The sequence below is a fragment of the Impatiens glandulifera genome, chromosome 3 (assembly GCF_907164915.1).
Source record: "Impatiens glandulifera chromosome 3, dImpGla2.1, whole genome shotgun sequence".
Lineage (NCBI taxonomy): Eukaryota > Viridiplantae > Streptophyta > Magnoliopsida > Ericales > Balsaminaceae > Impatiens > Impatiens glandulifera.
Window position 1 is genome coordinate 3910174 of NC_061864.1, and position 22737 is coordinate 3932910.

The window sequence follows — 22737 nt, forward strand, 5'->3', positions numbered from 1 at the left end:
TCATCTTTAAGTACATAAATACAGAACACAATCTTTTACTATTCTTCTATCTTTTTTATTTTCTTGATTTCTAATCAATCTTATATCACTCTCTTCATTCTTGTTGTATTAATCTCTCATGACTCCTCATCTCAAAGGGGTGAAACATACAATCATGACATGTGAAATGCGTAAAACATTGTACGAGTATAAAAGTGAGAATCCAACTTCGTCTCAAAATAGAGCTATAAAAATGAGTTTCTGGAAAAAAAAATTTCAAAGGTATTTAATTATGTAAATGGTGTAATATCTTATGTTGTAAGATTATTTTAATTTCAAAATATTCATCTTTAAGTACATAAATACAGAACACAATCTTTTACTATTCTTCTATCTTTTTTATTTTCTTGATTTCTAATCAATCTTATATCACTCTCTTCATTCTTGTTGCATTAATCTCTAATGACTCCTCATCTCAAAGGGGTGAAACATACAATCATGACATGTGAAATGCGTAAAACATTGTACGAGTATAAAAGTGAGAATCCAACTTCGTCTCAAAATAGAGCTACAAAAATGAGTTTCTGGAAATTTTAAAATTCAGATTAGTGAAGCGACAATATCGAATACAATTAAGTGGTCATCGAAATATCTATCGACTGATTTGACGAAATCTGATGCCAAACAACACAAATCCGCAAAGTTTTTAAATCTAGAAAATGAGAAAACAATCAAGATAAAGACAATGAGGATGATAGTCGTGTTTTGAAACTTGTTTCTCGCAAAGAAGCAATCAAAGCAGCAATGAAACTTAGTAATTTTCTCATACAATATGATAGAAGAACTCCACAACCTTATAAAATTTTACAAAAAGTGAGTGATGAGATTCAAATGGATATAAATTTGCATACAAAGCAGACAACGTTGGATTCATATTTCACTAGTATATTATTACTTTATATATCGGTTGAGACCTATATGCGCAAAAAAAATATATTACTAAATAAATTATTACTTTAGCTATTTGGCCTGAATCGAGACGGTAAAAATTTATTATTTTATTGAGGTTATAATTTTATCGAAAGTCTAATGTAAATAAAGATATTTCGGACTAAAATTTGAAGTTCGGATAAATAGTAATATTTTTACATATTTATCCTTCAAAGGAGTGAAAAAGGAGAACAAAAATAAATAAATATAATACATAAATATAATAATTTTCTTTTCAATAAAGAGTAATATATTATAAAAATAAAATCGCTTAAATAGTACAGTCAAAATTCACAAATAAAAATGAAAGACAGTAGAAGAAAAATAATTCTGACTTAAATTAACTTGACCTTAGTTACTCACACAAAAAAAAAAACCAGTTCCAATTAACTTCAACAAAATCATAAAAATGACTGTGTGCAATAAACTTACAAGTCTCTACATTTATTAATGTTTTGTCGTTTATTTTAAAACTAGATGATCCATAAAAAATGACAGATATATTTCAATGCTTTCTTAAATCTAACTCTTTCGTGGTTCTAAACTAAGTCTCCTAGCAATCTTTGGAAAAGTTTCTAAGGTTTTCATTTTCACTTAAAATGCTCTATTTAATAGAAGTGAATTGTCAAGGTAAAAAAAGATTGAAAAATTTACTAAACTCTCAAGTATATCCAAAACATAATGAACCTTCAATTTTTTCTTGATTATAGTCTCTTACTCTTATTAATAAAATTATCTTAATTGAAATAAAATAGGGTTCTTGATAGTGTGATATACTATAGTAATCTATTTTGTAAGAATAAATCAAGTTCTTAGCTAGTAAAATAAAATGATCAAAGAATTGAAAAGGACATGCCACACATTTCTGTGTTGAGGGACCATTGGATGATGCCTACTATATTTAACTAACTAGGTTATAGATTATTATAAATTTAATTATGAACTACTTTTACTTTGTTTGTGTGGGTTTGTCCTAAATAGGATTATTTGGATTATTTTGGTTAAAGTGTCAGAAAAATCTGTATAAAATATAAATAAGTTTATTTAGGTAGAGTGAATTTTAGGACATTTAAGTTTCTACTATTGTTAAAAATTAGGTAGCGTGCCAATGGGTAATAGAGTTTAATAATTTAAAATTTAGAAAAATTGATAAGTGTAAAATGGTATTTTAAATAGAGGAAGAAACTAATTGAAAAAATTAAAGTGATGAATGAGAAAAGAGAAAAAACCAATTTAATTAAAAAAAAAAAACAAATTTAGGACCCGCCTTCATTAAGATGGGCCAATTTGAATCATTTAACACACAAACGTACATTAATTATAATTTTTTTACTTAATAATTTATTTTGAAATAATAAATAATAAAATATTTTGAATTTAGATTTTTTAAAATAAAATATATAATTTAATTTGAATATTTTAAATATTAATTGTATTTTTATTTATTTTTAATAAGATTGAAAAAATCAATTTATATATAATTTAATTTATAATACATTTTATTTCATTAACAATTGAAAATATTTATTAAATAAATACACAAACAAATGTATTAATAATTCAAAATAAATATTTTGAGAAAATAATTTTATTTTAATTTTTTAATAAAATTAATTATTCTAATTTATATATATTTTTATTTATAATATATTATTAAAATATATAATAATTATTTTAATATTAGTAACTTATTTTAATGAATAAAGAAAGAATTATATACATTTTAAATATCATTATATAATAAATAAAATGCTCATTTACCCCGTATGTACTTTACAATTAAAAAAAAGGAATTCAGAAGATAAAATGAAGAAATGAATATAAGAATCTCAGAAATGAGTCCATAAAATAAAATGGAATGTATATCAGACAATCTACACGGCATCATTTCAGTCCGCCCGTCTGCTTCTTTCATCATAGATCTTCTATAAATTATATTATTAAGATTTGGCATCAGACAATAAGCGGAGTTTAATCCACATTATTATAATTCAGATTAAATGAAATAAAAGTATTCATCATTTGCCGTTACTCTAAGGAGAATTGAGAGATTGAAATTAAAAGAAGGAAAGAATGAATGAATTTCGGTAGATCCATTTGACACCAAAGCAATCGGAGTAATAGCAAATGCGATGGGTTGGTAAGCCGACCTTACAATGTTCGCATCCTTTGAATCTCCTTGCGAAACACGGTTAACAATTCACAAGGAGAAGGTAGTAATACAGATGCAATATTCATAAAAAAAAAACGCAAAAGAAGATACAAGTGACCAATTATAACACAGATCAAGCAAAGAGTAATAGGATCATCTTCGGTAAGAATTGAGAATGTAGAGTGAGAGAAGGAGATGGATTGAATATAGGTTGTGTACAGTTTATAAATAGGATTCATTTCTTGTAACTAGGGTTTTTACTTGTGATTTGGGCCTATTTGAGGCCCAATAGCAAGTCCAGAACCCCTTTATTGTGAAAACAAAGTTCATGATAGAACAGTGCAACTCTTGATAGTTCAAGGACAAATTTAGGCATATTTCCTTAGACCAAAACAATTTTTTATTCCTTTTAAAGTATTTCATAGGATTAATATAGGTCTAAATGTTTTCACTTGTAAACTTCTACTTTTTAACTTTATTATAAACCCTACTTTGTACGGAAAAAATATAAACGAAATTTTTATAAAATATTTAATTTAATAAAAGAGAATATATTTATATGAAGAGAAAATATATAATATATATATATATATATAATTAGAGAAAAAAAATAGAAAAAATAATTATTATTAATTGTTTCATAATATAAGTAAATTGTATAAAAATAAATAATAAACAAATAATATATAAATAATTGTGGAAAAATTATGTAAAGAAAAATATATTTATATAAAATTAATTATGAAATATATACATAATGTGAAAAAAAAGAATGATTGATTAAAACTGAAAATAATAATAATACAATACAAACCAAAAGGCTTGATTTAATTTAAACTATTGAAAACAAAATAAAAATTTAAGTTAACACAATATTAAACAAACATTCATAAAAAAAAAATAAATGTATAACTCTAGTATAATTTAAGATGTCCTATATTATAATAATAGTTAATAATGTATACTAATAAAAAAACAACTTCCATAAAATGAAATTAAAAAATTGTAAAATAAAAAATAAAAATTAAATTTTTTGTTCTATCTCTTCAACAACTTTACAACTTTATCTGTTGCTACTCCCTAATAAAATTTAATTAACATATAAAACACATTTCAAAAACTTAAATAAGACATTAAAATAGATAATAAAAAAAACAATTTATTTGATCACAAAAAATTGAAGAAGTACCTCTTTAACAACTTTGTTTGAAATTGATAATCCTCCCTAATAAAATTTAATCAAATATATATAAACTTTTCAAATATCTAAATAAGACATTAAAATAGATTAAAAAAACAATTTATTTGATAAAAAAATTGAAAAAGTACCTCTTTAACAATTTTGTCTGAAATTGATGCTCCTCCCTTAACAAACTTTAATTTAATATATAAAACACGTTTCAAAGTTGAGCATAAAGATATCCAAAATATGTTTACCTGTTGAGTAATGAGTGATTGACTTGGATCAAACACTTTTATAATTGTAAAATTGTGTGATTTTTTCTTGAGGTTGTAATCAGTAATTTTAATTTGGAACACAAGTTTTCGCGATGACATTGATGATAACGGCAATGGTAAATCTTTGTCACAACTCGGATGTAATTGTAACAAATCTGAAACAGTTAGATTAACTAACTTATTTACAACTCTATCAAAAAGCGCACAAATAGTGCAGAACCTCAATCTCTAATTTATATCTAAAATAGATACAAAATAATTAATGAAAAAACAAAATAGTTATAATTAAATATATGAATATAGTTTGTTAATGATCAAAGAGACAAAAATAAACACCTTAGAGTAGGATTTTTTGTAACTTTAACACATGAGTTGCAAAAAAAAAACATCGCCCTCGAGCGTTACTTTTCTGCGACAATCATCACAAGAGTAGTAAAACCAACCATTGTAGTTGCATACATTATTGATTGTCGCTTCAACGGTACGTATACATTCCTGTTAACCAATAAACCAGTAAGATAACTATAAAAATATTGAAATACCAATTTTACCAACCTTGCTTTCCTCATTTGACAATAGGTTGTATAATTCCTCAATTGTGTGTCGATCTTTCATCATCTCATCTTGTAAAGACATCGAACTTTCAACAGTATCATCCAACAAACATACTTGAGATGGATGGACAACAAATCTACAATTAGTTGAGTAAAGGTGGCACAAAAATAATAGTCATTAAAACAACAAATATTTAAACAAAGAGTATTGTTTAAAAAAGACAATATCAACTTTCTCGCATAATCACCACCTTTGGAATCATTAGATTTTGAAAAACTTGTGTGGTCGTTGTTGAAGAAAGGACATGATGACCTATTGAAAGCACATAAAAATGGTTAACACAAACATATTAAGACATAAACATATTTTTTTTTACAATTCATACCTTGGTATAACTTGACAAGAAAGTCGGTCACAACTATTACGATAGGATCTTGGTTGTTAGATCCTTCAACAAATTCAAATTTTTCGGCTATGTTTCCCCATAAAATTAGATTAATATCTTCTCCACTATAAAATAACACATAGAAAAGGTAAAAATTAAAATATTTAATAAATTAAAATATTTAATAGAGTAAAAAAACAAAATAACTCATTTAACTTATAGATTTATAAATGACCAACCTATCAAATTGAAGGTTTAAACCACGTTTTGCAACTGTGTTATATCCAGTTTTATTAAAAGTCTTAGAGCCCAAACTGATAAGACGAGCTATAATAACTATAACATTAAAAAGGAAAATGTAAGTTAAAAATTAAATGAAAGACAATAGTTAATCAAAACACTATCGGTTAGTTGTGAGCAATTGTCACTTCTAGAAATAACCTCCTTATAATCAGAAAAATTAAATTTATATCTCGGAATATTTAGAATCTCAGAAAGTAGCTAAACAATTTTTTTAAAGAGTTTGGAACTGGTTTGTACTGAGCGTTTGACTTGACAACTTGAAAATTTTGAAATATGTACATGTTACCCTCCTTTAATAAGTTTCGATGTCTTGGAACAAATTGACGATCGATGCTGACATGAATAACCGCACCCTATAAATTACATGTTAGTTTGCACTAACATACATTAATATATAACAAAATATTAAACACACTTACCTCCTTGTCTATTAATAAGAAATCAACACTTAGCAATTCATTATTTTTTTTAGTATTTATTGCATCCCACATGTACATAACTCTTGCAACTAAATGTTTGTAGTTGCCATCCGTAGTCAAATCTAGAATTTCAATCCAACGGAGGCTTGTGTGTCTATTTTCTGATATTTTGATATGAATTGACATTATAATAGTTAGTATAAAATATAAACATAAAAATAAAATTTAAAATAAAAAAAGTAAAAATAAAAAAACTTTTAAAAATATTTATATGTAAATATAGATTGAATAATAATAAAAAATTAAATAATATAATATATTAAATATGAGAATAAAGACAAATATTATAAAATAATGAGAAATAATAAATATAATATATTTTAAAAAATTCTTTTATGATTAAAAATAAATATCGTGTATTAGCTTTTAATAGATTCACTGTCTTCTGTAAAAATAGTTATTTATTTTTATGAAAATTTAATATATTATGCAAAACATTTTTTTTATATAAAAACATTAAAAATATTTAAGTGAATAATTGGATTGTTATAATTAACGAAAATATATGTGAAAAATGACCAAATATTTAAAAATTAGATGTTATGGACATAACAAACACATTTATTATAAAAAAAAGTATTTATATATCATATGTTAATAATAATAATAAATTATTAATATAATATGAATATATTAAAAATGAGAATAAAGATAAATATTGAAAAATAATGGGAAATAATAAATAATTAATTGAATGTTATAATAATATTTCAAAAAAATTTTTTTTTTTTTTTTGTGATTAAAAATAAATATTATTAAATACATTAAACTTTATCATGTGAAATTGTTTGGAATAGAAAAAAAATCTTATACTCAAAAGATAGAGATCATCTTTTTTCAACTAATAAAACTATATGTATTTAAAAAAATTAAATATATTTAACCTAAAAAATTATTTTTATTTTATTAAATCATAAAATATAGTCATTACTCCTACTTTGACTCAAAAGAAGGATGAATATTATATTGGATAACTTCAACTAAAGTAATTTTAAAAATATTTAGATTAAATAATAATAAAAAGATTATTAATATAATATAAATATATTAAATATGACAAATATTATAAAATAATATGAATAATAAATTAATTAATTAAACGTTATAATAAGTAATAATAATATTTAAAAAAAAAATTGGAAAATAGAAAAAAAATTTGTGCTAAGAATAAAAGAGATTATATGTATTTAAATTTTTTATTTTATTAATTAGTCATAAAATTTAATCAAAAGATAGGACGTTGTTGCAGCGGCATGAAATGATCAAATTCCTGGAAAAAAAACAATGAACAATAGATTGGTGAAACATAACATATTACCAATTTAATTATTGAATGAAATAATTATGTTGATAGAGAAATTGATGTTGATATAATTTAATTATTACTCACTTTAACAAAGATGGAATTCAAAAGATAGGACGTTGCAGCGGCCTGAAATGATCAAATTCCTAGAAAAAAAACAATGAACAATAGATTGGTGAAACATAACATATTACCAATTTAATTATTGAATTAAATAATGATGTTGATAGAGAAATTGATGTTAATATAATTTAATTATTACTCACTTTAACCAAGATGGAATTCAAAAGATAGAATGTTGTTGTAGTTGCCTAAAATGATAAAATTTGTGAAAAAATGACCAAATATTTAAAAGTTAGATGTTATGGACATAACAAACACATTTATTATAAAAAAAAATTATTTATATATCATATGCCAAGCCGCTGCCTATAGGCGAAGGGACGAAAGCCCGACGAAGGCCTATACTACAGTAAAAAAGAAAGTACATTAAGGTTACTCACTTAGCCGTCTACAAAGGGAAAGGTGTCGGTATGGAGTCACGTCAGCTATGGATATAGACTAGGCTATAAGGAACGGAGTCAACAACTATGAACCGAGCTCGAGGGCCAATCTTCGTCCGGCCCGAGGAAACCTTTGCACGCCTCCATTACCTTTTGGGAGCAGACGGGTCCGCCGCCAGAGAATTAGAGCAAAAAGTGCTCTTCCGCTCTCGAGTAGTAAGCAAGCGGGATGAGTCGCCTCGTTTGTCCGCCTTTTAGGTTGACTAATTTGAGATAATAATAAATTATTAATATAATATGAATATATTAAAAATGAGAATAAAGATAAATATTGAAAAATAATGGGAAATAATAAATAATTAATTGAATGTTATAATAATATTTCAAAAAAAATTATTTATTTCTTTTGTGATTAAAAATAAATATTATTAAATACATCAAACTTTATTATGTGAAATTGTTTGGAATAGAAAAAAAATCATAGACTCAAAAGATAGAGATCATCTTTTTTCAACTAATAAAACTATATGTATTTAAAAAAATTAAATATATTTAACCTAAAAAATTATTTTTATTTTATTAAATCATAAAATATAGTCATTACTCCTACTTTGACTCAAAAGAAGGATGAATATTATATTGAATAACTTCAACTAAAGTAATTTTAAAAATATTTAAATTGAATAATAATAAAAAGATTATTAATATAATATAAATATATTAAATATGACAAATATTATAAAATAATATGAATAATAAATTAATTAATTAAACGTTATAATAAGTAATAATAATATTTAAAAAAAAATTGGAGAATAGAAAAAAAAAATATTATGCTAAGAATAAAGAGATTATATGTATTTAAATTTTTTATTTTATTAATTAGTCATAAAATTTAATCAAAAGATATGATCAAATTCTAAAAAAAAAATGAAAAATAGAATGAAATAATGATGTTGATAGAGAAATTGATGTTAATATAATTTAATTATTACTCACTTTAACCAAGATGGAATTCAAAAGATAGGAAGTTGTTGTTGTTGCAGGAACCATTTCCTGTCCTACCCATCTTTCAAACAATTTTTCCCAAACTACCCACATTTTCATTCACATTCCCAAACTACCCACCTTTCTCTCTCTAAATCATTAATCAACCCATTAATTAACTCACTCTCTGTCTTAACCCACTAATTAACTCTCTCTCTCTTTTTCAACTATTAATTAATATCCTCACTTTTAAACTACTAATTAATTCAATTAAAATATATTATATAAATATTAAAATAAAATAACACATATGTTTTATTTTTATTTAAATCTATAAATATAATATATATAGTTTAAATTATATACACTAAATTAAATAATTTAAATAGCTATTATAAATTAAAATAAAATAGAATACATTACATAAACGGGAACTTGAAATAAAATATATTACATAAAAATTAAAATAAAATACATTACATCACAATAAAATACATAACATAAACATTACAATAAAATAAAATACATAATAAATATTAATCACGTTCAATATACAATAAAATGCATATTTTATCTTTATAATTCAATTTTATGATATCTACTCCATTTTCCACAAGACCAAAAACCTCTATATAAATCCACATTATGTTTGTTATCACCCTTCCAATATCCATTTATGGTTCTGTATTGTGCAGTAACGATTTCGAAGACTCCTCTTTGTTCATTGTATGGAATAATCTTGTGTGATGATGTTTTTTTCTCAACAGTTTCAAATAATTCTCTTGACATTTGACAATAAGTTTGACCATTTTGAAGGTCATTAAACGTCGCAGTTTTAAATATAAAAAAAAATTGAATTATAAAGATAAAATATGCATTTTATTATATATTGAACGTGATTAATATTTATTATGTATTTTATTTTATTGTAATGTTTATGTTATGTATTTTATTGTGATGTAATGTATTTTATTTTAATGTTTATGTAATATATTTTATTTCAATTTCTCGTTTATGTAATGTATTCTATTTTATTTTAATTTATAATAACTATTTAAATTATTTAATTTAGTGTATTTAATTTGAACTATATATATTATATTTATAGATTTAAATAAAAATAAAACATATGTGTTATTTTATTTTAATATTTATATAATATATTTCAATTGAATTAATTAATAATTTAAAAGTGAGGATATTAATTAATAGTTGAAAGAGAGAGGAATTAATTAATGAGTTTAGAGAGAGAGAGAGAGTTAATTAGTAGGTTAAGATAGAGAGTGAGTTACTTAATGGGTTGATTAATGATTTAGAGAGATAAAGGTGGGTAGTTTGGGAAAAATTGTTTAAAAGATGGGTAGGACAGGAAATGGTTCGTTGTTGCAGCGGCCTGAAATGATCAAATTCCTGGAAAAAAATAATGAACAATAGATTGGTGAAATATAACATATTACCAATTTAATTATTGAATTAAATAATGATATTGATAGAGAAATTGATGTTAATATAATTTAATTATTACTCACTTTAACCAAGATGGAATTCAAAAGATAGAATGTTGTTGTAGTTGCCTAAAATGATAAAATTTGTGAAAAAATGACCAAATATTTAAAAATTAGATGTTATGGACATAACAAACACATTTATTATAAAAAAAAGTATTTATATATCATATGTTAATAATAATAATAAATTATTAATATAATATGAATATATTAAAAATGAGAATAAAGATAAATATTGAAAAATAATGGGAAATAATAAATAATTAATTGAATGTTATAATAATATTTCAAAAAAAATTATTTATTTCTTTTGTGATTAAAAATAAATATTATTAAATACATTAAACTTTATCATGTGAAAATGTTTGGAATAGAAAAAAAATCATATACTCAAAAGATAGAGATGATCTTTTTTTCAACTAATAAAACTATATGTATTTAAAAAAATTAAATATATTTAACCTAAAAAATTATTTTTATTTTATTAAATCATAAAATATAGTTATTATTCCTACTTTGACTAAAAAGAAGGATGAATATTATATTGGATAACTTTAACTAAAGTAATTTTAAAAATATTTAAATTGAATAATAATAAAAAGATTATTAATATAATATAAATATATTAAATATGACAAATATTATAAAATAATATGAATAATAAATTAGTTAATTAAACGTTATAATAAGTAATAATAATATTTTAAAAAAAATTGGAGAATAGAAAAAAAAATATTATGCTAAGAATAAAGAGATTATATGTATTTAAATTTTTTATTTTATTAATTAGTCATAAAATTTAATCAAAAGAAAAGATAAGACGACCTGAAATGATCAAATTCATGAAAAAAAACAATGAAAATAGATTGGTGAAACATAACATATTACCAATTTAATTATTGAATGAAATAATAATGTTGATAGAGAAATTGATGTTAATATAATTTAATTATTACTTATTTTAACGAAGATGGAATTCAAAAGATAGGACGTTGTTGCAGCGGCCTTAAATGATCAAATTTCTGGAAAAAAACAATGAACAATAGATTGGTGAAACATAACATATTACCAATTTAATTATTGAATGAAATAATGATGTTGATAGAGAAATTGATGTTAATATAATTTAATTATTACTCACTTTAACCAAGATGGAATTCAAAAGATAAAATGTTGTTGTAGTTGACTAAAATGATAAAATTCCTGAGAAAAAAAAAAGCAAAACAGTGACTCTTAAATTGAACCTTGTTGATGTAAAATTATTTATAGGAAAACAAATATTTAGATGGAAAAGAAGATGAAATGTTGGGTTGATTTATTATATTGATTTAATTGTAGTTACATTATTTATGTTTTTCATAATTATTATTTTTGTGTTAATATTTATAATTATTATAATATGATAACTGAAAGTTAAGTTTTATATTATAATTAATATAATATAATAACTGAAAGTTAAATTTTATAATTAATATAATATATAATTGAAATTCTTAATTTTATTGTAGGTTTTAATGTTTTATAATTAGTATTTAATGTTAAACATGATAACTACATTTTTTTTATTTTATAATTAATATAATGGAATAATTACATTTTATAATTAATATAATATATATTTAAAATTCTTGATTTTATTGCAGGTTTTAATGTTTTATAATTAGTATTTAATGTTAAACTCAATTAATATAGATAAATATTTGGTTTAATGTGTATATGTAAAATATTAAATTTTAATATATTTTAATAATAATTATAACATTAATATATATATACAAATTAAAATTAATTAATATATTTACAGCGAGGGAAAGAAAAACAATTCATAAATGAAGAGAGAGAAATATGAAAAAATACATTGTGATATTAGAATTATTTTGAAGGGAGCGTGAAGTACACCCTCAACATTTCAAATTAAGCGTTATTAGATATATATAGATTACCGGACAACCCATACATGACAAGCACCTCAATGGCTCAATGCATTTTCTTTTATTTATTTTTTTTAAATAAAGAATCTGAAATCTTTTATATTTTAGGCAATATTTTATTTACCAAGGATTATTTGAAAACTCTTAGGCGGGTATGCGTTTTTTAAAAATCAAAGAGAGATAAAAATATATGATGGTGATGATTTTGAGGAGGTAATGATTAATTTTGGTAAAAAACTTAAAGGGTATTGATATATAAATAAAATATAAAATAATAATTTAAATTAGAGTGTATTTTAGTATTTTAGTTAATGAATTAAGTAATGTGATTGTTGAAAAGTGATTGATTAGAAAAGTGATTTGGTAAAAATAAAAAAAAAAAAATTTGGAGAGAACAAGACTTTACTATGAATAGCCTAAATGAATGATGGATCGAAATCAACTTAACATAATGACTTACTAATGATTTTACTGAGTATTAAAAAAAAATAATGTTTACATACAAAATGATGGTGACAACTGTACTTGTAACATTTTGGTGGTGGGAATAAATAAATAAAAGGATTAATTAATTGATAAAAAAAAGGTAAAATATATAAATATTTAAATAATAAATATTAAATTTAATAAATATATATTCAACTATGACTACATACTAGAAGAATTATCTTTAAATAAATTTTTATTAGTATATACGTCTATCTGTCTCACTAAGTTAGTTGTACAATTATTTTATGTTAAAGATTTTTTTTATATAAATTATAATTATAATTTTATTAAAAATTAAATTATACTTTAAAAATTCTTATTAATTTTAACCATTATTAGTAAATTATATATATATACTTGTATAAGTTAAAGACATATTTTATAATATTATTATTTTTATTTTTTTAATATATATTTTGTTCGTTTTAATTAATTAATGTGCATATATTCATTGCATTTGCATGAGCTCTCTGTTCGGGAAATTTGAGGAAATGACCCCAAAATAAGGCCAAATAGCCGATGGTGCGGGGGGATAATTTTTATAGCGCTGGTGACCCCCAAACAATTTTCTGCCGAAAATACCCCCGTTGCGTCACGCACCCTCCCGTTGCGTGACGCACCTGAGGGCATTGTGAAAAGTCCACAATGCCCTTACTATATAATAAAAAAAATCTCAGTTCTTTTCATTCTTTCTTTCTTCTTCTCTTTCTTCACTTCCCTTCTCCTCCTTCTCTCTAAAAAACCCAACCACCGACCGACGAAGACGACGGCGGAATCCTCTCTTCCTTCACAATGTCTCTTTCTGCTGCTACAGGTATTCTTCTCCTTCTTCATTTATCTCTTGGATTGCTTTGTTTGTTAGGGTGTAGTGATTAGGGAATGAGTAGGCGGAATGCCACCGTCGCGGCGGAAACCGGGTGCGTAACGCAGTTGCGTCACGTAGTTGCGTTACGCAGATGCGTAACGCACCCCAGACCATTTATAACTATTACTTGCATTTCATTGTTACGGTGTCTCTCGATTGATACTATAATTTTTTCAATTGCAGCTGAAGTATTTGCTGACGTATTTGTTGTGTACAATGGAGAGTGGCAAATTGCAGCCAATGGTACCAGGTCTTTCTCTGCACAATCATGCAAAACCATGGATATACCTCAATGTACTACATTTGCTCAATTAGTTGATACAATCTATGAGACGATTAACGTGCAAAAGTCTGCATATGATTTAGTGATTAAAGTCATGTATGATCCTTCTGCAAAACTTCCCCCTGTTGTTATTGAGGGAGATAAAGATGTGGGCATGTATTTATCACGGTTGATATCGGGTCGAAGTTCGTCATCTTCGTCACCACTTTGTGTCTCATTAGTAGAGAAGTACCCAAGTCAAGATACTACACTACCAATCATTACTCAAAAAAGTATACCCGGCGTTGTTTCTCGAGTTGTTTCTCAACAGATTTTATTTGAAAGTGATAATGAAGGAGGAGGAGAAGAAGATGAACGGGCTCATCATGAACTGATTAATCATGAACGCGTTATTGACTTTAATTATGAACGGGTTAGTGATTTCCAAGCTACTACTAGTCCTGCATCAGCAGTTGCACGCACGCCGCACCGGTCAATACCTACACCAATGGGTACACCATCTAGTGCAAGAGCAATGGGTACACCATCTAGTGCAAGAGCGTCAATGGGTACACCATCTAGTGCAAGAGCGTCAATGGGTACACCATCTAGTGCAAGAGCGTCAATGGGTACACCATCTAGTGCAAGAGCGTCAATGGGTACACCATCTAGTGCAAGAGCGTCAATGGGTACACCATCGACAGACCCTACAGACGTATCACCGACAGACGTATCACCGACAGACCCTTCATTTGCATTGGCGTTAACTAGTGAAACTGTATTGGAAGTCGGTACGTTATTTGATACTAAAAAAGAACTTCAACTGACGCTATATAAATATGCAATGACTTATCATTTTGAATTCAAAGTGAAAAAGTCTCGAAAACATCTTTGGTATGTGAAATGTATGGATGAGACATGCAAGTGGAGCTTACGTGCTGTGAAAGGTAAGTTTTCCGAGATGTTTGAGATTCGGAAATTCAATCGACAACACTCATGCTCAGTTTTGTCGAGGCCGGAAAAAAAAATGCAAACACCGGCATGGGTTATTGGGCAGTGCATGAAGGGTAAGTACATGGACCATCACCATAACCACTTGCCTAAAAAAATAATTGAAGACATGCAGTCAGATTATGGGATGTTTTTGACTTATAATAAGGCTTGGAGGGCAAGGGAAACGGCTTTAACGGCGGTGCGAGGAACGGTAGAGGATTCCTATAGAAAATTGCCTTCATACCTATACATGTTGGAGAAGAATAATCCGGGTACCATAACAGATATTCAGACAGACGAGCACGGGCACTTCAAATATATGTTCATGTCTCTAGGCCTCTCAATTAGGGGTTTCAAAGCCTTCTGTCGTCCCGTATTGTGTGTTGATGCAAGTTTTCTCAAGCACAAGGTTTGAACTTATTTATTTAACCTATTTTTAATCGTTTTATTTTCCTTCTCATAGGTATTATACAACTATATCTTGGTTGAATGCATATGCGGAGACATGTTATCCGGTTGGTGATGAAGAGAATTGGGATCTTCCCGATATTATCAATCTCCCCTTCTTCTTTCTCATTCTCAACAACAGCCTCTTTCTCGACAACGACCTCTTTCTCGACAACATTCTCATTCTCGACAACAGCCTCAACATTCTCTATCGGCGGATCCTCAACAATCTCATTCTCAATCTTCTTCTGCTCCAATTCAACATTGTCTTGCAAAATGGCTCATTATTAACCTTCTCATTCTCCTTTTGCTCCTCTTCTTCATCGAGAATGTCATTCAGACCAATGGCATTCTCATCTTCTTCGTCACGAATGTCATTCTGCTTTTCTTCCTCTTCTTCAACACGAATATCATTCTGCTTTTCTTCCTCTTCTTCTTTGTCACGATTGTCATTCAGACCGATGTCATTCTCCTTCTGCTCCTGCTACAAAAGTGAAAAGAATTTAAATTAAGGATGCGTCAAGCAGCTGCGTCAAGCAGCTGCGTCAAAGACATAAAGTAGTAAAAAACAGAAAGCTCTAACAGAATTACCTGGTTGGTGACATGGCTGGCGAACTGGTTGCTTAGACTGAGAATCATCTTTTCAAACATCGTAAAGTAGTTTTGTTGATTCAATTTGATGTCTCTTATGTCTCTCTTGATTTCTTCGACATCTTTCTTTATCTCTTCGACATCCTTCTTTATCACTTCGGCATCCTTTATCTGAACATGAGATGCCGGTGCCGGTTCACGTGCAGGTGATGATGGAGGTGTTGAAGTTGCGGATGGGGGACTCATGTTACGCAGGCTACGACGCTTGATGGCTGCTTTGCTGGGGGGGATACATCATCATATTCAACATTCCTCTTCCTCTTGGAAGGTTGGACAGTAGTAGGTTCTTCATCAATATCTTCATCATCATCATCTTCAGCAACATCTTCATCAGCCTTTCTCTTTTTTCCCCCATCAGTAACTCCCTCAAATAAATCATCGTATGAATTGTTAATGTGTTCAAAATCCTCCCCACTGTACAAACTCGTCTCCTCGGAGGACTCTGCCATCTTAGAAAACACAGCGCTGTTAAAGGCAGATTGCATCTCCTGAAATGTATTTTTCCTTTTCGATTGATACAACAGTATCCTTGGGCGAAAAGGGCCATCAACGTCTTTCCTTGTGGCGAATTTAGGGACCAAGTTTTGAATGATCTCATAGCTCCACACTTGTAGTGCTAGTACAAACCCATACACGTTATAAGAAAAAGAATTAGTAACTCCACTCCCTTTCCTGGACATATATACGGACCTGTGGTGTTTCATGTCCTGGTCAAGACCCCTCATGGTGAATCTAAAGGACACCTTCCCCCATGGAAATCGGAGGAAATCTTCAACATCTTCAACCATATGGATGATTTTGAGATTTAAAAGCCGTTTTGGGTCATATGAGAAGAGGTACTGGTTAATCAAGCAGATCAACCCGATCTTCCATGCGTCTTCCTTATCGGTGCATTTCATGAAAATAGATTCCAAATCCATCATTCGAATTGACGTATTCCTTTTGAAATATTTTATCAGCAAGGGTGGACAACCTCGGCATTCATCTTTGTATTCAGGCAATCTGTCGAAGTTGAGGCCTGTAATCAATGCGTACTCTTTCAGACCAAAAGTATATTCCTCCCCATTAAAGTTGAAAATCATCCTATTCAAATTGGCCTTCACCTTCCGAACCAGCAACTGATGTAAAATGGTCCCTGAGAACAACAAGTCTGGGACTCCTCTCAATAAATATTGAAATTGAGAATTTAGAGCCCTCTCCATAAGACCCAGCGCTTCAAACCTATCAGATACTTTTTTCAAGGCTATGACAGATTTCAATGAAATCCTACCAGGAAAATCATAAACCGTGAAGTCTGCCATCTACAAAAGGGAAAAGAAAAACAACAATGTTTGTGAAAACATTTCACAACAAATATAAACAAACGAGAAGAAAAGCAACCGTCAAAATAGCTAGAAACAACTGTCAGATGCGTCAAGCAGCTGCTTGACGCAGCTGCTTGACGCAACCCAACCCATAAACCGTGCATGAACCATTTGAAATCAAGAAGCATCCTACCCTAATTCCTAACATAAAACATGCATGAACCGTTTGAAAGCAGGAAGCAACCTACCCTAAAACCCTAACATAAAACATGCATGAACTATTTGAAAGCAAGAAACAACCCTAAAAACATAACATAAAACATGCATGAACCATTTGCAAGCATGTAACAACCCTAAACCCTAACATAAACCATGAATGAACCATTTGCAAACAAGAAGCAACCAACCCTAAAACCTAACATGAACATAAACAAACATAACTGAAACTAACCTCATGAAGTCAATGAATGAACGAGAAGATGAAGACGAAGACGAGCAGGAAGAGACGTCGAGGCAGGTGCGTCATCGGGTGCGAGAGAGAGAGAGAGAGCATGAATAGTGGTCGAGGCTTATTTGGGTTTTTATATAAAATAAAAATAAATGTGACGCATCGTATCCTACTTGACGCATCCGAGTTGACGCATCCCTACTTGACGCATCCGAGTTGACGCATCCGAGTTGACGCATCCGAGTTGACGCATCCGAGTTGACGCATCCGAGTTGACGCATCCGAGTAGACGCATCCATCTTGACGCATCCGAGTTGACGCATCCATCTTGACGCATCCGAGTTGACGCATCCATCTTGACGCATCCATCTTGACGCATCCATGTTGACGCATCCATATTGACGCATCCTACGTGACGCATCCTACCAAACAAACAACCTGCATTCAACGAATCAGCGAATCAATGAGGAACGTTCTGTAAAGGAAATATACACGAACTAAATAGGAAATCGAAACAAACAATAACGAAATAAACACAAAATATAGTGGAATGGCCGAATGAAATGTCAATTTGTTCGAAATCCTCAGCGCTGTGCAAACTCGTCTCCATTGGATGTTCTTCGAAGCTATAGGCCGTTGAATATGGTGCCATGGTCGACGGTGCCTCTTCGATTCGTTCTTCATCGCTGAAAAAGAAGAGAAAATCTTCTCCGCCACCATTAGGGTTTCACGGCGGAGCGGCGGAGAAGACGGGCTGGATAAGAGAGAAACTGAAACGAAAATGAAAAAAAATTAAGTCTTTATAGGGTTCAGGGTGCGTCACGCATCTGGAAGGTGCGTGACGCATGGGTAAAATGGTCATTAAAAAATTTGGGGGTCACCAGCGCTATAAAAATTATCCCCCGCACCATCGACTATTTGGCCTTATTTTGGGGTCATTTCCTCAAATTTCCCCTCTGTTCTCCCTGATCATGTAACGCGCAAGAAGGAATGAAAATGTGACAAGTGGCAGATTAGCAAACGGTTGTATCATTCCAACAACGGAAGAACCGCCCAATTGTAATAACTGCCATCATTCTTTACACATCTCTTTCTTTCCTTTGTTTCATTCTGTTTATGCCAAGACAAAAGTAAAAAACAAAAATCTCGATCGATCTCTTTCTCTTGGCTTATGCATACGGACCAACCCCGGCAGCCAATTACGATATGGATCTGCTTCGATCGGAGCCAATGCAGCTAGCTCAGCTCATTATACCGATTGAATCATCTCATCAGACTATCTCTTGTCTCGGAGATCTCGCCCTCTTTCAGTTCAAAGACGTAAGTTAATTAATTCCGATCAATTTCTTCTTCAAAATTCACATGTTTCATCGTTTCTGTATCTATCAGCTATTGATGATGATGATGATCGATGATGATTTAAACATATGAATTCCTTATCAATAGATCATATTTCGTTTTGACGTTTTACATATTATTATTATCCAATGTGTGAATTAATTATATCTACTTTCAGCTTACAAATCATCTTCATCTTCATATTCTGAAGTTTTTTCTTCTTTTTGAATTGTATTTTCAGCTAAATTCTGAAAAGAGTCCTTTCCAGAGGACATTTGCTGCTCAGGTACATCAATCTAATGCATATTTTGTACATTTAGAATAAGATTTCTGTGGAATTCTCTTATAAACTTACTATTTAATAGTAGAAGAAATGTGGAAGTAACTGTTCAGTAAATAGGTATAAAGATTGAAATGCATTGAATTTGTGTTAATAGGTAAGAAGATGCAGTGAGCTCGCTCGTAGACTATGTTTCTTCAAGGAACAAATGGCCAAGGGTGGTGTCTCACCATCAATGAGATTTACTTCTGATGCTCATATTAACTTTGGTGACTTAGAGGTATATATCTTAATATTTTAGCTCTTCAAAATGTTTCATATATATATTATTAACTAACAATAATAAGTTTTTATTCTGACTGGATGCAAATAGCTAAAACTTGGAGAACTTGAAGCTGAGTTGAGGGAGATCATTGGAAATAATGAGAAATTACAACGATCCCACGACGAACTTTCTGAGTACAAGCTTGTTTTGCAAAAGGTGTTATTCTTTACATTCATTTGTCCATTTGGTGGTGAACTTAATTATATGCCTAATATAACTAACTAACTATGTTTAATCATTTCAGGCTGGTGAATTTTTTTACTCAGCTCAAAGCGGTGCTGTGGAACATCAGCGAAGATCATCTGAAGTGCACCACCAAAGTGAAGGATCCATGGACAGTCCTCTGCTTAAAGAGCAAGTATCATTTTGGTTAACTGCATAATATTGGATTGATTTCTTCAAAAAAGCATCTCATTGTATGTAAATGATGTCGCGGGTTTCTATTTTGCAGGAAATATCGGCAGACCCATCAAAAATGGTGAAGCTTGGTTTCGTAAGTGGTCTTATTCCTAGAGCAAAAGCAATGGGTTTAGAAAGGATTCTGTTCCGTGCAACCAGGGGTAATGTTTTCTTGAAGCAATCTGTTGTCCAGAATTCCGTTGTCGATCCTATTTCAGGACTCAAGGTTGACAAGAATGTGTTCATCATATTTTATTCTGGTGAAAGAGTGAAGAGTAAAGTTCTCAAAATATGTGATGCTTTTGGAGCCAGTCGTTATCCCTTTTCTGGCGACTTAGACCAACAATCTCAAATGATCTCAGAGGTGCGTATCCAGGGAAAAAAAAGATAAATGATGTGCTTACTGTTAATTTAATTAAGCTTAATAAGACATAATATACAATTGTTAACATAAATATATTATGTACCCACATGCTGGATTAATTCCAACACTTGTTTTGTGACCTCCCAGGCATCTGGAAAGCTGTCTGAGTTGAAAACTACCATTGATATCGGACTACGACATCGAGACAATCTGTTATGTAACATTGCAGAGCAGTTTGAAAATTGGAACCTACATGTAAAGAAGGAAAAATCAGTTTACCACACATTAAACATGTTAAGTATGGATGTCACAAAAAAATGCCTTGTTGCAGAAGGCTGGTGTCCTGTTTTTGCAACAAAACAGGTATTTTTTCCTTCATCAAACCATAGAAAAAGTACATCAAAAATACTAATTAATCAATGAGTTTGTTGGTTTTACAGATACAAGATGCAATGCAAAAGGCATCTATAGATGGTAATTCACAAGTGGGAGCAATATTCCAGGTTTTGCCGACCAAGGAATCACCTCCTACATATTTCTGCACAAACAAGTTCACATCTGCTTTCCAAGAAATTGTTGATGCATACGGGTGAGATTGACTCTCGTTCAAGCACATTTAACTTAACTGCAAACTATCCACACATGGTAATTCAAATAGTAAGAGTCTTGAACTAATATTCGGAAGTTTTGAAATGGGGTCACTACAGTAGGCTATCCTGCTCCAAGAAAAATAAGAAACAAAGCATGATCTACAAAAATAATAACATAACTGCAAACTTCAACATATGTATGATGTTTTTACAAAACCATGCAATTTCAGGATGGCCAAGTATCAGGAAGCAAATCCTGGTGTGTACACAATTGTTACATTTCCTTTCTTATTTGCTGTCATGTTTGGAGATTGGGGACATGGCATATGCATACTCCTTGCCGCTTTATATTTGATATTGAGAGAAAAGAAATACTCCAGTCAGGTAGGTAATATAAGTTTCATCAGATGGTTCTAATTTCTATATAAGTTTCATCAGATGGTTCTAATTTCTTCTTTCGTCTCATTTTTCACTAAATATTTATTGTTTACCCAGAAACTAGGAGACATCATGGAGATGGCATTTGGTGGTCGATATGTTATAATGATGATGGCTATATTCTCAATCTACACAGGATTTATATATAACGAATTCTTCTCAGTACCATTCGAACTATTCGGCCCATCCGCATATGAATGTCGAGACCAATCATGCAGGTAGTTTTTGAGAAATTTATATTGCTTATCAAATAAATAAATAAATAAAATTAATCAAAATATTATTTTTCAGGGATTCCACCACCGCGGGCTTAGTCAAGGTGCACGATACTTATCCGTTCGGAGTGGATCCTGTATGGCATGGTACTCGAAGCGAGCTGCCATTTCTGAACTCTCTTAAGATGAAAATGTCAATCCTTATTGGTGTAGCACAGATGAATCTTGGAATTATTTTGGGATATTACAATGCTAAGTTCTTCAAGAATGAAATAAATATCTGGTAATAATTAGATAGGATAACAAGTCTGAATTATTATTATTATTATTATTATTATTAAGAGAGATTGATTTTTCTTAATTCTCAATTCTCCAGGTATCAGTTTGTGCCACAGATGATCTTTTTGAACAGCTTGTTTGGCTACCTATCTCTTTTAATTCTTATCAAATGGTGCACTGGTTCTCAGGCTGATCTCTACCATGTTATGATTTACATGTTCTTGAATCCGGCTGAGGAATTGGGTGAAAATCAGCTTTTTCCGGGCCAAAGATTTTTTCAGGTTTAATTTTGACTATAAATTTACCATAAATAAAGATCTTATATATATCACTGACGACAACACATGTATTGGCAGATTATTCTATTACTACTTGCGCTTATTGCTGTTCCTTGGATGTTAATCCCAAAACCATTCCTTTTGAAGAAACAGTACAATGAAGTATGCATATATATGTTTTATTTTTCTTATGTACATGATGAATTTTGATAAATTAAACATATGGTTTCTCAGAGGCA

General features: G+C 29.1%; 1 protein-coding gene and 1 non-coding gene across 2 annotated transcripts; one reads left to right on the forward strand and one right to left on the reverse strand.

Annotated features, from left to right (window-relative positions):
- Positions 1-2915: 2915 nt before the first annotated feature.
- On the reverse strand, positions 2916-2999 carry LOC124933184. The gene has a single exon (XR_007098894.1). It is a non-coding gene; the product is annotated as a small nucleolar RNA R16 (small nucleolar RNA).
- Positions 3000-19198: 16199 nt separating this feature from the next.
- On the forward strand, positions 19199-22654 carry LOC124928927 (V-type proton ATPase subunit a3-like). The gene is made up of 12 exons (XM_047469181.1): positions 19199-19312; positions 19572-19616; positions 19768-19890; positions 19984-20091; positions 20180-20293; positions 20387-20698; positions 20846-21061; positions 21139-21287; positions 21519-21672; positions 21784-21944; positions 22018-22224; positions 22318-22654. Exons 1-12 carry the CDS (start codon positions 19199-19201, stop codon positions 22505-22507), a joined length of 1893 nt encoding a protein of 630 aa, XP_047325137.1. The 3' UTR covers positions 22508-22654.
- The last annotated feature ends 83 nt before the right edge of the window (positions 22655-22737 follow it).

What these genes read in the sequence shown, in the direction of transcription:
- LOC124928927 (XM_047469181.1), top strand. Translation starts at nt 19,199, where the DNA reads ATGGATCTGCTTCGATCGGAGCCAATGCAGCTAGCTCAGCTCATTATA. An exon ending in AAAAGAAATACTCCAGTCAG is followed by an intron (nt 21,673 to 21,783) that starts GTAGGTAATATA and finishes TTGTTTACCCAG; the next exon opens with AAACTAGGAGACATCATGGA. An exon ending in TGTCGAGACCAATCATGCAG is followed by an intron (nt 21,945 to 22,017) that starts GTAGTTTTTGAG and finishes ATTATTTTTCAG; the next exon opens with GGATTCCACCACCGCGGGCT.